Raw genomic sequence first — 15,491 nt, forward strand, 5'->3', positions numbered from 1 at the left:
GTATGTACATGTCTGTATATATGTTATATGTGTGTGTGTGCGCGCATATATGTGTATGTGTGAATCTAAGTTCTAGAATTTAGCTCAGAATTACAGGGTCATATAGAAACAAAAGGGACAGTTTCAAACTGAGTTCCCTGGAACTTTGAGGTTCTTTAGTGAAGTACAATAAAAGGAGGCCTAGTAGAAGATGCCTACTCATAATAATTTTTTTTACCTGTTTAAAAGTGAGATTGGATTTCAGAACTTAAAAACTAAAGATGTCGTGTGCCTTGCCCACAGCCCACGTGGAAACTCAGCTTCCCTAGGCTCTCACCTCAGTGCTCTTTGTACCATGCCACTTCACTTCTTACCATAGACTTTAGTCTGTATATCAAAAATCCTTAATAAGCGGGACCACAATATCATTCTTTACTAGTAGCTGCCATTTTTTAAGACACCATAAATTCTTATATGAATATTTAAAGCTTAATTTTTAAAAATTGACCTCGAGTTGGTTCTTTCTGCAATGGAGAGAAAGACTGGACTGGTATCAAAGAAACTGAGCTAGTCATTGAGACTACAGCTCATAGTCAAGCTTTAATGATTTTGTGAATTAAACTTCAATTTCTTGCCAGTAAAATGAGGTTAATAAAGCATCATATCTTCCTTACAAAAAATGAAGTTGGTCTTATAAGTGTCAAATAAAACAGTAACTGAAATAATGCATGGAATATATGTAGAAGTACTTTGCAAGCTGCAAATAAATATATGTAAGCTGCTTCTTATTACAATTAATTATTATAAAATAAGAAATATATAACTTATCTATGACCAAGTGCAAAAGTGGGCACTAGTGGGTATTAATTCTGCACAAGAGGCACATTTAAAAGACTTCTTGTCTTTTTCATAAACATATTTTAATTCCAAATTTTCTGGCAATTTCTTTCTACCCTTTAGAATGTAAGTCTCCCCCACTAGACTGGCTTTGTGTGGACACAGATTGTTTCCGTAGATGTGGATCATAATCATCATTTGATCTTCTCTGACCTACAAATGTGGAAGTTTCATATAGTTCAACCTAATAATTTAGCTTTGTATTTCTAGAACAATGTCCAGCTCCAGGTAAAAGTGTTTTTAAAAATTGCTGTACTGAACTATTGAATGGAACTTGGAAATAAAGTTCCTTCCAAAATAACTGCTCTTCAACAGGGAGTAATAGGTAAATGTGTTAGAAGTGAGAGGAATCAAACTGCCAATGATTTATTCTTTTTTTTCCCTCCTAGGTTTCTGGGATAGGTATGTGCAAATAAAAAATAAAAACGAGAAGGAACTGTAACCTGATTACAAATTTGGGAAAAAGATTAATCAACACACAAAGGGAAAAAAGTAAACTGGTTGACAGCCCTCAGGAATCATGCCCTTTTGCCACAATATAATTAATATTTCCTGTGTGAAAAACAACTGGTCAAATGATGTCCGTGCTTCCCTGTACAGTTTAATGGCGCTCATAATTCTGACCACATTGGTCGGCAATCTGATAGTTATTGTTTCTATATCACACTTCAAGCAACTTCATACTCCGACAAATTGGCTCATTCATTCCATGGCCACTGTGGACTTTCTTCTGGGGTGTCTGGTCATGCCTTACAGCATGGTGAGATCTGCTGAGCACTGTTGGTATTTTGGAGAAGTCTTCTGTAAAATCCACACCAGCACCGACATTATGCTGAGCTCAGCCTCCATTTTCCATCTGTCTTTCATCTCCATTGACCGCTACTATGCTGTGTGTGACCCATTGAGATATAAAGCCAAGATCAATATCTTGGTTGTTTGTGTGATGATCTTCATTAGTTGGAGTGTCCCTGCTGTTTTTGCATTTGGGATGATCTTTCTGGAGCTAAACTTCAAAGGCGCTGAAGAGATATATTACAAACATGTTCACTGCAGAGGAGGTTGCTCTGTGTTCTTTAGCAAAATATCTGGGGTACTGGCCTTTATGACTTCTTTTTACATACCTGGATCTATTATGTTATGTATCTATTACAGAATATATCTTATAGCTAAAGAGCAGGCAAGATCAATTAATGATGCCAATCAGAAGCTCCAAATTGGATTGGAAATGAAAAATGGAATTTCACAAAGCAAAGAAAGGAAAGCTGTGAAGACATTGGGGATTGTGATGGGAGTTTTCCTAATATGCTGGTGCCCTTTCTTTGTCTGTACAGTCATCGACCCTTTTCTTCACTACACTATTCCACCTACTTTGAACGATGTATTGATTTGGTTTGGCTACTTGAACTCTACATTTAATCCAATGGTTTATGCATTTTTCTATCCCTGGTTTAGAAAAGCACTGAAGATGATTCTGTTTGGTAAAATTTTCCAAAAAGATTCATCCAGGTGTAAATTATTTTTGGAATCGAGTTCATAGAATTATTATATTTTACTGTTTTGCAAATTGGTGATCATGTTTATGAACACAACATAACCCACCACATGCCCCAACCACATGGATTTTTTTAATCAGTTACTTGAGTCAAAGCATGTTTGGTGAGTTAAATTATGATGCTTATAGGTAATTTCCTATTTGGGATATAGGAGGTATAATCTTTTCCATTCTTACCACGCATATCGGAACTTTGCAACTCCAGCATTTAAAGGCCTGCATTGTATATAACTTTTCCTGCCTTTAGAAGAACTGCCATGAGTTTGCTATGGTACCTTAGCTGTTCAGTGGTGGAAACTATAGGGCTGAATTTGAGGATGCAAATTAGAATGATTTTGTCATATATGTGTACATGTCCTTGTCACATATGTGTATATGTCTTTTAGTAAAATCAACTAAAAGTACACACATTAAATGTTACTGCTAAATAAGTGTTGACACATAATTTATTTATATTGTTAATATATATTCCAATCCTTAAATATCTTGAGTTTCATATTTTTAAAGTATGTTTTTCTGATTCTCATACGTCTGAGAAATTTGAAAAATGAAGGAAAATAAAATATGTACAAACCAAATGAAATTTTAAAAATGTTACTCACAGCATACTTCCTGGTAAGGATTATATCATCTAAAATTCTTTATTTTATTTTATTTTATTTTATTATTTTTTTTTTTTTGAGACGGAGTCTCCCTCTGTCACCCAGGCTGGAGTGCAGTGGCCGGATCTCAGCTCACTGCAAGCTCCGCCTCCCGGGTTCACGCCATTCTCCTGCCTCAGCCTCCCGAGTAGCTGGGACTACAGGCACCTGCCACCTCGCCCGGCTAAGTTTTTGTATTTTTAGTAGAGACGGGGTTTCACTGTGTTACCCAGGATGGTCTCGATCTCCTGACCTCGTGATCCGCCCGTCTCGGCCTCCCAAAGTACTGGGATTACAGGCTTGAGCCACTGCGCCCGGCCTAAATTCTTTATTTTATATTAATATTTTTCCTTTTCAACTTTTATTTTGGAGTCAGGGGTATGTGTGCACATTTGTTAACTAAATATAATGCATGCTGCTGAGGTTTGGGCTACGAGTAATCCCTTTTTGTGGCTGTATAATGTGACTTTGCACAGATGTACAAATATATTTTTAACCATTCCCTATTGTTAACAATTCCAGTTGTTTCTAACTTTTCTAAAAATATTATTAATTAAATGAAATTTCTGCTTTTTACCTGCTACTGAAGTCATGAAAATGTCTAGAAGGATTTTACCATGTCTTAAGGTCATATCTGGCATGATAGGGTTCAAAACACAGGCTATCTGGCATTAAACAAATTTACTTTGCTGGGCTCCACAGTACACAGAAAGAGAAGCAGCCATCCATCAAAGTAGCTAAACATGAGGGCCAACAAGAGGTATAATCAGACTGGATATACCATGGCTATTTAGATGGCATATATAAAAATAAAAAAGAGGAACAAATAATGGTTTCAAATAAGATTCTCTAAAGGAAGTGGGCAAACATTCTAAATTACAAGCATTCATCAGCAATTGAGCTGATGAATACAAACTTCACATGGTCTGTTTCAGATTGAGTATCACCAGGGATTTGGATTTACCTTCGGCCCATGAATAACTTAGGGTAAGGCAGATGATTTTAAACATAACTGAATGCACACTGATGCATATAAATTTCTGTTTACAAATCTGAGGATCTCCTGAGGATATGTTAAATCCTTCCAGAAATTATAGTCTGTTTCTGGAGTATATATTTTGTCTGAATGATCTGTATCAAGTTTTGCTCTAGTACATTTTAAAAACATTATGTTTTATGTTTTTAATTTAGTATACGCAAGACAAACTAAGTAGTGTCCCTAACCACTCTCAGTTTCAGAAGAGTTTTTTCACCTGTGAGACCAGTCTGTCAAATTTTAAAAAGGAAACAAGCATTTAGTGAGTTTTCTATACTTTGCAGTAATTTTATGTGCTTTCCTTCATTTCCCCCATAATTCTTCTTAAGATTACTCTGAAGTGTTTTGTACTTTTCTGTATATATGTTTTGCCTATTCTGAATTTTTTTCTAAAACCATTATGTTTTCTATGTAACCATTACTGCTGGTTTTATAATAAAGTTTATATTAGCTTTTCAGTTGACTCATTTGGGTTTTCATTATACAAATCATATTATCCTCAAACAAGGCTAAGTTTTATCTTCTTTCCAGTAATTATGATTCTGATTTATATTCCTTACTGTACTTCACTAGTTAGAATTTGTGAATCAATATTGATAATGGTGATAATCTTTTTTACATTTACTTTAAAGTACTATTCAGGTTTTAGCATAGATTCCACATTTATCTTGGGACAAGTTCACGACTCAAATAATTTTACATTTTTTCACTCGGTACTAAAGCTCTTACAGTCTATCTTTATTGTTGGTTCTGTTTTTAATATTCATAATACGTAATAACTGGCCCTCTCAGCACAACAGGAAGAAAGGTTTGCTTCGTCTTTCCATATTCCCAGCTTTGCTGTAGCTTCCCTTTCCTCATGCAGAGGTGTTTTTGTCTTTTAATTTTCCAGAGTCTATTTAACAACTGGAATCCAATTCACTTTTGAGATGTTTTTTATTCCAACTAGTTATAGCTCATTGGAACTGTAATAAAAAAATTGACCCCTGCCTCTCCCTTTAATTAAGCAGATGAGTAAATTACCCAAGCTTGTATTTTCAGACCTTTCTCTAGAATTTGAATTTCTGACAAAGGGATAGAAACAGTGATTCTTAGCAGAATAATTAGCAGAACACAATGAAATCATGTGGGTGTTCATTTTATCCAAGCGGTAAGATCATGAGCAGACTGCTCATGGTAATATCAAGATTTCTTTCTTCCCCGACTCCAGAACTACCCACCTGTTTGTTCATTTCCAAATTCAGTTATCCAGCATGGATTCCATGAGTCCCAGATAGCCTTCTAATTAATTCCCTTTGAGAATAACTTTTGGTTGCATCCACAGAAAGAACCTTAACTTGACATATAAGATTATAGCAAATACCAAGAAAGCAATTTCAATGTCACTCCTTCCCCAGGTCAAGATAACTTGCAATCAAAACCGTCTCAACTTCCACCCTCTTCTCAAAGAGGAATGTTCATATAAATTTCCACTCCAGATCAGTAAAAGAAGTGTTAGCAAGGAAGTTTGTTGGAACTGATTTAATAATGATAATAATAATGTCATCTTAAGAGATCAGTGAACTGGAATCCATCTTGATTTTGAAGTCAGTTCTTGAAGTCAATAATCCAATCTTTAGAGACTCATAAATATTTGCCAAAAAAGTAGTGCAAAGCAGATGAACTCCAATTCATTGTCAATTCTGATGAGCCACAGTTTCCCTTTAGTTCTCAATAAGAACTTGAACATTAAAGGTATAAAGAAATATGCAGAAAGATTTATGGTTCTAAATTTAGTAGATGATAAAGTGTACTGACAAAATTATTATTTAGTAGTTGAGATATGCACTCAGAAAATCTCGATGATGTAAGAATCAGATTGAGAGTTTTGTTTTTTGTATTTTGCTTTTCTAAAAGATAAAGTACATATGCATTTTCCAAAGTGCTTTAATATAACTCATTGAGTACGTGGCCAGCTATAAGAAATATTGGAAGTAAACTTGACAGATCTTCACCACCTTCTCCACATCTCTTGTCCTTCTAAACCTCCTGCCCCAAGCCTTTAAGCTCCCAGTGAACTTAGGCTGCTCTAACATTCATTCCATTGAGGCTAGTTCTGTTCTGATTCACATTAGCCTCAGCATTTCCTTTGTTTCTTTCATATTTCACAGGGGGAAGACATTATTGACTCACACAAATTAAAATGTTCTCAATATATTTATAAATTAAAGTGATGTAGGAGCTTAAAATTAGGCCACCCACAATGATTTATCAATGGCAGGTATCCCTCTTTTTTTAAGTATACTTCTAGTTCTGGGATACATGTACAGAACGTGCAGGTTTGTTACGTAGGTATACAGGTGTCACAACCCGTCATCTACATTAGGTATTTCTCCTAATGCTCTCCCTCTCCTTGCCCCTTACCCACTGACAGGCTCAGTGTGTGATGTTCCCCTCCCTGTGCCCATATGTTCTCACTGTTCAACTCACAGTTATGAATGAGAACATGCTCTGGTTTTCTGTTCCTGTATTAGTTTACTGAGAATGATGGTTTCCAGCTTCATCCATGTCCCTGCGAAAGACATGAAATCTTTCTTTTTTTATGGCTGCATAGTATTCCATGGTGTATATGTGCCACATTTTCTTCATCCAGTCTAACATTGATGCGCATTTGGGTTGGTTCCAAGTCTTTGCTATTGTGAATAGTGCTGCAATAAATATACGTGTGCAAGTGAATTTATGGTAGAATGATTTATAATCCTTTGGGTATATAATCAGTAATGAGATTGTTGGGTCAAATGGTATTTCTAGTTATAGATCCTTGAGGAATCACCACACTGTCTTCCACAATGGTTGAACTAATTTACACTCCCACCAACAGTGTAAAAGCATTCCTATTTCTCCACTTCCTCTCTAGCATCTGTTGTTTCCTGACTTTTTAATGATTGACATTCTAACTGGCGTGAGATGGTATCTCATTGTGGTTTTGATTTGCATTTCTCTGACAACCAGTGATGAAGAGCTTTTTTTCATATGTTTGTTGGCTGCATAAATGTCTTCTTTTGAGAACTGTCTGTTCATATGCTTTGCCTACTTTTTGATGGTTTTTTTTTTCTTGCAAATTTGTTTTAAGTTCCTTGTAGATTCTGGATATTAGTCCTTTGTCAGATGGATAGACTGCACAATTTTTCTCCCATTCTGTAGGTTGCCTGTTCACTCTGATGATAGTTTCTTTTGCTGTGCAGAAGCTCTTTAGTTTGATTAGATCCATTTTCTCAATTTTGGCTTTTGTTGCCATTGCTTTTGGTGTTTTAGTCATAAAGTCTTTGCCCATGCCTATGTCCTGAATGGTATTGCCTAGGTTTCCTTTTAGGGTTTTTATGGTTTTAGATCTTATGTTTAAATCTTTAATCCATCTTGAGTTAATTTTTGTATAAGGTGTAAGAAAAAAGTCCAGTTTTAGTTCTCTACATATGGCTAGCCAGTTTTCTAACACCATTTATTAAATAGGGAATCCTTTCCCCATTGCTTGCTTTCGTTAGGTCTGTCAAAGATCAGATGGTTATAGATGTGTGGTGTTAATTCTGAGTTCTCTGTTCTGTTCCATTGGTCTATATATCTGTTTTGGTACAAGTACCATGCTGTTTTGGTTACTGTAGCCTTGCAGTATAGTTCAAAGTCAGGTAGCATGATGCCTCCAGCTTTGTTCTTTTTGCTTAGGATTGTCTTGGCTACAGGCACTCTTTTTTGGTTCCATATGAAATTTAAAGTAGTTTTTTTCTAATTCTGTAAGGAAAGTCAATGGTAGCTTGACAGGAATAGCATTGAAGCTATATATTACTTTGGGCAGTATGGCCATTTTCATGATATTGATTCTTCCTTTCCATGAGCATGGAATGTTTTTCTGTTTGTTTGTGTCTTCTCTTAATTTATTGAGCAGTGGTTTGTAGTTCTTGAAGAGGTCCTTCACATCCCTTGTAAGTTGTATTCCTAGGTATTTTATTTTCTTGGTAGCAATTGTGAATGGGAGTTCACTCATGATTTGGTACTCTGTTTGTCTGTTATTGATGTATAGGAATGCTTGTGATTTTTGCATAGTGATTTTGTATCCTGAGACTTTGCTGAATTTGCTTATCAGCTTAAGGAGTTTTTGGTCTGAGACAATGGGTTTTTCTAAATATACATTCATGTCATCTGCAAACAGAGACAAATTGACTTCCTCTCTTCCTATTTGAATACCTTTATTTCTTTCTCTTGCCTAATTGCCCTGGTCAGAACTTCCTATACTATGTTGAATAGGAGAGGTGAGAGAGAGCATCCTTGTCTTGTGCCGGTTTTCAAAGGGAATGCTTCCAGCTTTTGCCCATTCAGTATGATATTGGTTGTGGGTTTGTCATAAATAGCTCTTATTATTTTGAGATATGTTCCATCAATACCTAGTTTATTGAGCATTTTTAGCATGAAGCGGTGTTTAATTTTATTGAAGGCCTTTTCTGCATCTATTGAGATAATCATGTGGTTTCTGTCATTGGTTCTGTTTATGTGATGGATTACATTTATTGATTTGCATATGTTGAACCAGCCTTGTATCCAAGGGACAAAGCTGACTTGATTATGGTGGATAAGCTTTTTGATATGCTGCTGGATTCAGTTTGCCAGTATTTTATTGAGGATTTTCGCATCAATGTTCATCAGGGATATTGACCTGAAATTTTCTTTTTCTTGTTGTGTCTCTGCCATGTTTTGGTATCAGTATGATGCTGGCCTCTTAAAATGAGTCAAGGAGGAATCCATCTTTTTCTATTGTTTGGAATAGTTTCAGCATTTGCTTGTCTGTAAAGGATTTTATTTCTCCTTCACTTATGAAGCTTACTTTGGCTGAATATGAAATTCTGGGTTGAAAATTCTTTAATTTAAGAATGTTGAATATTGACTCCCACTCTCTTCTGACTTGTAGGTTTTCTCAGAGAGATCCACCGTTAGTCTGATGGGCTTCCCTTTGTGGGTAACCCAAGCTTTCTCTCTTCCTGCCCTTACCATTTTTCCTTCATTTCAATCTTGGTGATCTGACGAGTATGTGTCTTGGGGTTGCTCTTCTTGAGCAGTACCTTTGTGGTGTTGTCTGTATTTCCTGAATCTGAATGTTGGCCTGTCTTGCTAAGTTGGGGAAGCTGTCCTGCATAATATCCTGAAGTGTGTTTTCCAACTTGGTTCCATTCTCCCCATCACTTTCAGGTACACCAATCAAAAATAGGTTTGGTCTTTTCACATCATCCCTGATTTCTTGGAAGCTTTATTCATTCCTTTTCATTCTTTTTCTATAATCTTGTCTTCACACATTATATCATTAAGTTGATCTTCAATCTCTGATATCGTTTCTTCTGCTTGATCGATTCGGCTATTGATACTTGTGTATGCTCCACGAAGTTCTCATCAGGTTATTTATGCTGTTCTCTAAATTGGTTATTCTAGTCAGCAATTCCTCTAACTTTTATCAAGGTTCTTAGCTTCCTTGCATTGGGTTAGAACAAGCTCCTTTAGCTCAGATGAGTTTGTTATTACCTACCTTCTAAAGCCTACTTCTGTCAGTTCGTCAAACTCATTCTTCATCCAGTTATGTTCCCTCACTGGTAAGGAGTTGTGATCCTTTAGAAGAGAAGAGGCATTCTGGTTTTTGAAATGTTCAACCTTTTTGTGCTGGCTTTTCCTCATCTTCATGGATTCATGTACCTTTGGCCTTTGCTCTTGGTGACCTTTGGATGGAGTTTTTGCGTGGTCATCCTTTGTGTTGATGTTGATGCTATTGCTTTCTGTTTTTCATTCTAAGAGTCAGGCACCTCTTCTGCAGATCTGCTGGAGTTTGCTGGAGGTCCACTCCAGACCCCGTTTGCCTGGGTATCACCAGTGGAGGCTGCAGAACAGCAAAAATTGCTGCCTGCTCCTTCCTCTGGAAGCTTTGTCTCAGAGGGGCACCTGCCAGATGCCAACCGGAGCTCTCCTGTATGAGGAGTCTGTCAAATCCTTCTGGGAGAAGTCTCCCAGTCAGGAGGCATGGGGGTCAGGGACCCACTTGAGGAGGCCATCTGTCCCTTAGCAGAACTCAAGCACTGTGCTTGGAGATAAACTGCTCTCTTCAGAGCTGGCAGGCAGGAATGTTTAAGTCTGCTAAAGCGGCTCCCACAGCTGCCCCTTCCCCCAGGTGCTCTGTCCCAGGTAGATGGGAGTTTTATCTATAAGGCCCTGACTGGGGCTGCTGCCTTTCTTTCAGAGATGTCCTGCCCATAGAGGAGGAATCTAGAGAGGCAGTCTGGCTACAGCGACTTTGCTGTGCTGCAGTGGGCTCTGCTCAGTCCAAACTTCCAGGAGGCTTTGTTTACACTGTGAGGGGGAAGACAGCCTACTCAAGCCTCAGTAATGGTGGATGCCCCTCCCACACCAAGCTCGAGTGTCCCAGGTTGACTTCAGACTGCTGTGCTGCCAGCGAGAATTTCAAGCCAGTGGATCTTAGCTTGCTGGGCTCTATGGGAGAGGGACCCACTGAGCAAGACCACTTGACTCCCTGGCTTCAGTCCCTTTTCCAGGGGAGTGAATTCTTCTGTCTTGCTGGCATCCCAGGCGCCACTGGGGTATGGAAAAAAAAAAAAAAAAAACAACTCCTGCAGCTAGCTCAGTGTCTGCCCAAATGGCCACCCAGTTTCGTGCTTGGGCCCTTTTGGTGTAGGTACCCAAGGGAATCTCCTGGTCTATGGGTTGTGAAGACTGTGAAAAAAGTATAGTGTCTGAGCCGGATAGCTCTGTCCCTCAAGGCACATTCCCTCAGCACTTTCCTTGGCTAGGGGAGGGAGTTCCAGTTCCCCAACCTCTTGCACTTCCTAGGTGAGGCAATGCCCCCACACTGCCTCTGCTCATCCTGGGGGCTGCACCCACTCTCTAACCATTCCCAATGAGATGAACCAGGTACCTCAGTTGGAAATGCAGAAGTCACCGGCCTTCTGCATTGGTCTCGCTGGGAGCTTCAGACTGGAGCTGTTCCTATTTGGCCATCCTGTCCAGGAATCCCCCAGTACCCCTCTTAATAAATGTACAAGTCAGATACGAAATCACTGAGATGCCAAACTCTAAAATTTGTTTTTTGATCAATGTTTTAACAATGTGATGTGGTAAAGTAGTATTTTACAAGCCAGGTTGCTCCTAGGGAGATTTTAATTGAGAATATTCAAGCCCTCATCATTGAAGATAAACTATGGTGAGGAGGGCAGGCTTGGGAGCCAGACGCTATGGGTCTGCATTTCTGACTCCAATATTTATCAGCTATTATTTGGACAAAGTTACTTAAAAATGCAAAACCTTCCTTTACTCAGCTATAAAGTGAGGGCAATGATCTCACCTCCTTCAGTAGATTGTTGATTACCAGATGAGAAGTATTGCCTGGCATGGGTCTCACATGTAAAAAACCCTTGGTGAACAGTGTATCATTAGTGATATTCTCTGTCATTTTACCGGTGTGTGCTGTAGTGGTGTTCACTCAGCATATGCTATGGTGCTGCACACAGAGGTGTTGACATACACAGACATAACATGTCAGTTCTTTTATAAAAAAAAAAAACGGGCCGGGCACGGTGGCTCACGCCTGTAATCCCAGCACTTTGGGAGGCCGAGGTGGGCGGATCACGAGGTCAGGAGATCGAGACCATCCTGGCTAACACGGTGAAACCCCGTCTCTACTAAAAATACAAAAAACTAGCCGGGCGTGGTGGCAGCGCCTGTAGTCCCAGCTACTCGGGAGGCTGAGGCAGGAGAATGGCGGGAACCCGGGAGGCGGAGCTTGCAGTGAGCTGAGATAGCGCCACTGCACTCCAGCCTGGGCGACAGAGCGAGACTCCGTCTCAAAAAAAAAAAAAAAAACAAAAACAAAAACAAAAAAAAACGAATGCAGAATCCTAGTATCCTCCTTCCTAATAAATTTTACAATTATAATTATGCAAAAAGGATAGCCGAAGATCTATTTCAAGCTCTATACAAAAGGAAGTAACCTGGTGGCACATTTGTGCATAGTCTGTGATATGTCAGTTATTTGAGAAACGGGGGGGATTTTATTTTGAAAAAAGTTTATATAGCATGTATATATACACATAATTTGTATAAGAAATTATTGGTATATGTATATATAATTATATAGCACATAATCTATCAATACATAAATTGTAAAGTTATGAAAGTAATTGATATTTTGATATCAATCTGCAAAACACCTATTATCTATCAATGCAATTAAGCTTCATGAACACTCTGGGCAATCTCTGAAGCACACTAGTGTAGAGCACTCTGAAGCATCCTGGCATATGGGGATATGCTCAGGCTTTGGAACCACGTCAGCTGGGGTTAAAATCCCAGTTCCCTTTGTAGTTCCCATACTTTCCCTCCTTTGTGTTTTTGCTCCTGAAGTCCTATATGCCTGAAATGCCTCCCACAAATCCCTCACTGTAACTGGCTGACATCTACTCATCTGAAAGGGCTCATCTTGCGGATTGCCTCTCCAGGAAGCTCTCTGTTATCCCCTCAGGCCAGGTAAGTGTCTCTCTGAACTCTCAAAATATCCCACACCCATCCCTGTCAGTGCATGTATTCATTGTGGTGCCCTCTGCCCTCTCTAGACAGTGAATTGCAGAAGCTAGGGACAGTGATTTATTAAGTACTGCTGCACTTAGCATCATGTTTGGCACAGAGAAAGTCACTCACTACATGTTTTTTTAGCTGAATAAATAATAAATAATAAGATATCCAAGGGGACACAATTAATAAATGTTAGAAATAGGATTTGAGCCCAAATCTGTCAGGCTATGTATTAGTCCATTTTCACATGACTAAAAAGAACTGCCCAAGACTGGGTAATTCATAAAGAAAAGAGGTATAATTGACTCACAATTCCACATGGTTGGGGAGGCCTCGGGAAACTTATAATCATGGCGGAAAGGGAAGCAAACACATCCTTCTTCACAAGGTGGCAGAAGAGAAAGAGTGTATGTAGGAGGAACCATCAGACACTTATAAAACCATCAGATCTGGAGAGAACTCTCTCACTATCACGAGAACAGCATGGGGAACACTGCCACCATGATCCAATCACCTCCCACCCATTCTTTCCCTTGACACATGGGAATCACAGGGAATAACAATTCAAGATGAGGTTTGGGTGGGGACACAAAGCCTAACCACATCAGGCTACAAACTCTACCCACTTTCCTATCTCAGGAAGTAGGGATTCATAATTTTATCCCCAATTAAATTTGAGAGAATGTGCCTATATGGGTTAAATTTTGACAAAAAGTGTATTCTTTATTAATATAATACAATTTTAAAAGCAAAGTTATTAAAACATATATTCTGAAACCATTAACTAGATTTGGCTTATGGCCTTTTACTGTGTTGGAAGCCCTAACTGCATTGAAATTATCTGGGAGGATAGGATTGAGACCTAGAAATCTGCAATTTTAATAAGTGACTTGATTTCTTTGAAATGAATGCAGTTCTAAGAACCATTGATTTAGATCTTTAATAAAAAGGAATTCTAAGCTTTTAAGTGTATATAGTAGGTTGAAATTTTAGAGGAATTATGAAGACTACAATATTTAAAACTTCACTCAGAAGCCTCGGCTATGAGCTCCTGTAGGCAGCCTCATTCATCCCCCATCCCTGCCACAGAGCCTGGTACAGGGTTGCTGCTCGATGAACATTTGTTCAAGGAAGGGAGAGAAAAAAGATATATTGACTAGAATGCAACAATTTTAAACCAGCAAGGAAAAAATTTATTTCTAAAGTTAGTTCTTGAGATTTCAGTGTTTTAATATTTTCTCAAACTAATGGTACCTTGATCGTCTAAGGCAGGGATTCCCAAATCCTCTCAGTATGAAGATTGTTGTGGGTTTTGACAAACTTTATACAGGTAATTGTAAAGTGAGAAAATCAAAACAATGTGGTGAGCTTTCCATATCAGAAAACTTACTCAATTTAATAGACTGTTTGTTGTCTAAGATTATGTCCTTGCTAAATTTCCGGGAATAATATGCTCTTTTCATTTACGAAAATATAGTGATAATAGAAGGTATTGAATAAACCTACATTTGTCCCCCTAAGTTTAAAAAAAGTTTATTAATGAAATATCAGAATGCACTATTCCAGCTTTTCAGTTGCCCTAGTGGCAAGAAAGTTGTTTGGGGCAACAAGGTCTTATAGTGGGCTTGAGAAGGACCAGGGAGACTATGGTTAGTGCCAATTATCAAGGAAAGTAAAGGCCCAGGGGCCCTAACAACCCACAGTCACAATTCACTAGAGACTGGTGACAAAGACAACAGCCAAACACAAGTAAATTTTTGCCACTAAGAAAAAGTTGACCTTATTCTGTATTATTCCCTCTTTTAGTGGAGGAGCTTACCTTATTCAATGTGTGCAGTATACTTATAATTTTAATATTTGAAATTACTTATTAAGGGACAAACCAAATGAGTATTTAATTAAGGATTTTCTGTATCAGCCAACCAGGGCTAAGGCATGATATTAGCTGAATGGTTTTCCTGCAACTTCTGTTATCTTCCAGATAAGAAATTCCTTGCTCTTTGCTCATGTGCCAAATCTATAAACATTTACATAAAATAAGTAGATAGACTAAGGCACAGGTCACTGTCTTGCTTATCTTGCATCAGCTAAAGTTTTCTTTCTCAGGGTTACATTTGACCTTTGCTTAATAGTCTGAGAATTCCCCAGTTGTTTGGTTCCTCAAATAAAGTTTGGTGATAAATGTTTTCCTATCTCCACTAAGTACACCTACTTCCCCACTGACTTCTAGTGTGAAATTATTTCCCATCATGATCAAAGCCAAAGAGCAGACGTGTTAATGATGCCCTCTGGTCTCTATTTACTCTGAAGTTTGACAAATAAGAATAATGTGAGAGAGATGCTGTTTATAGGAGTCTCTTTGGACTGGGGACTCAAGTTTACCAAATCACAGCTTCAAAGTGTCAAACTGTAAATGAATTGAGGTAGGCATTGGTAAACAGCCAATCAACACCTTTAATTACTTCTATAAGCAATCCTCTCAAGGCTACTTTTAACAACCAGAGAGTTTGTAAACAGTGATCTCAATCTCATATGCTTGAAATGTGTTGATAGCTCTAAGCCCAAATGGCTTAAAGGTTTCATCTTGTCTGTGTCTTCTCCTAAGTGTGGGACATTACAGAAAGTTATGGGATTAAGGAAGAACATACAGATCATCAACTGGTCTTTCTTCCGTGGTTTATATTACTAGGAACAATAAAATAAAACAACAAAACACAATGAAACACGACAGTACAATGTGTTTTACAACCATATTAGACTAGAGGTGGAGTTACCACAATGCTCTATTAGAACA

General features: G+C 38.2%; 1 protein-coding gene across 1 annotated transcript; it reads left to right on the forward strand.

Annotated features, from left to right (window-relative positions):
• Positions 1-1,269: 1,269 nt before the first annotated feature.
• LOC126952882 (trace amine-associated receptor 1) lies at positions 1,270-2,897 on the forward strand. Its single transcript, XM_050788010.1, has one exon. The coding sequence runs from the start codon at positions 1,397-1,399 to the stop codon at positions 2,411-2,413; it is 1,017 nt and encodes a 338-aa protein (XP_050643967.1). The 5' UTR covers positions 1,270-1,396; the 3' UTR covers positions 2,414-2,897.
• Positions 2,898-15,491: the final 12,594 nt, after the last annotated feature.

The sequence above is a fragment of the Macaca thibetana genome, chromosome 4, assembly GCF_024542745.1.
Source record: "Macaca thibetana thibetana isolate TM-01 chromosome 4, ASM2454274v1, whole genome shotgun sequence".
Taxonomy (NCBI): domain Eukaryota; kingdom Metazoa; phylum Chordata; class Mammalia; order Primates; family Cercopithecidae; genus Macaca; species Macaca thibetana.

Coding starts and splice junctions, on each gene's coding strand:
- LOC126952882 (XM_050788010.1), top strand. CDS start 1,397: ATGCCCTTTTGCCACAATATAATTAATATTTCCTGTGTGAAAAACAAC.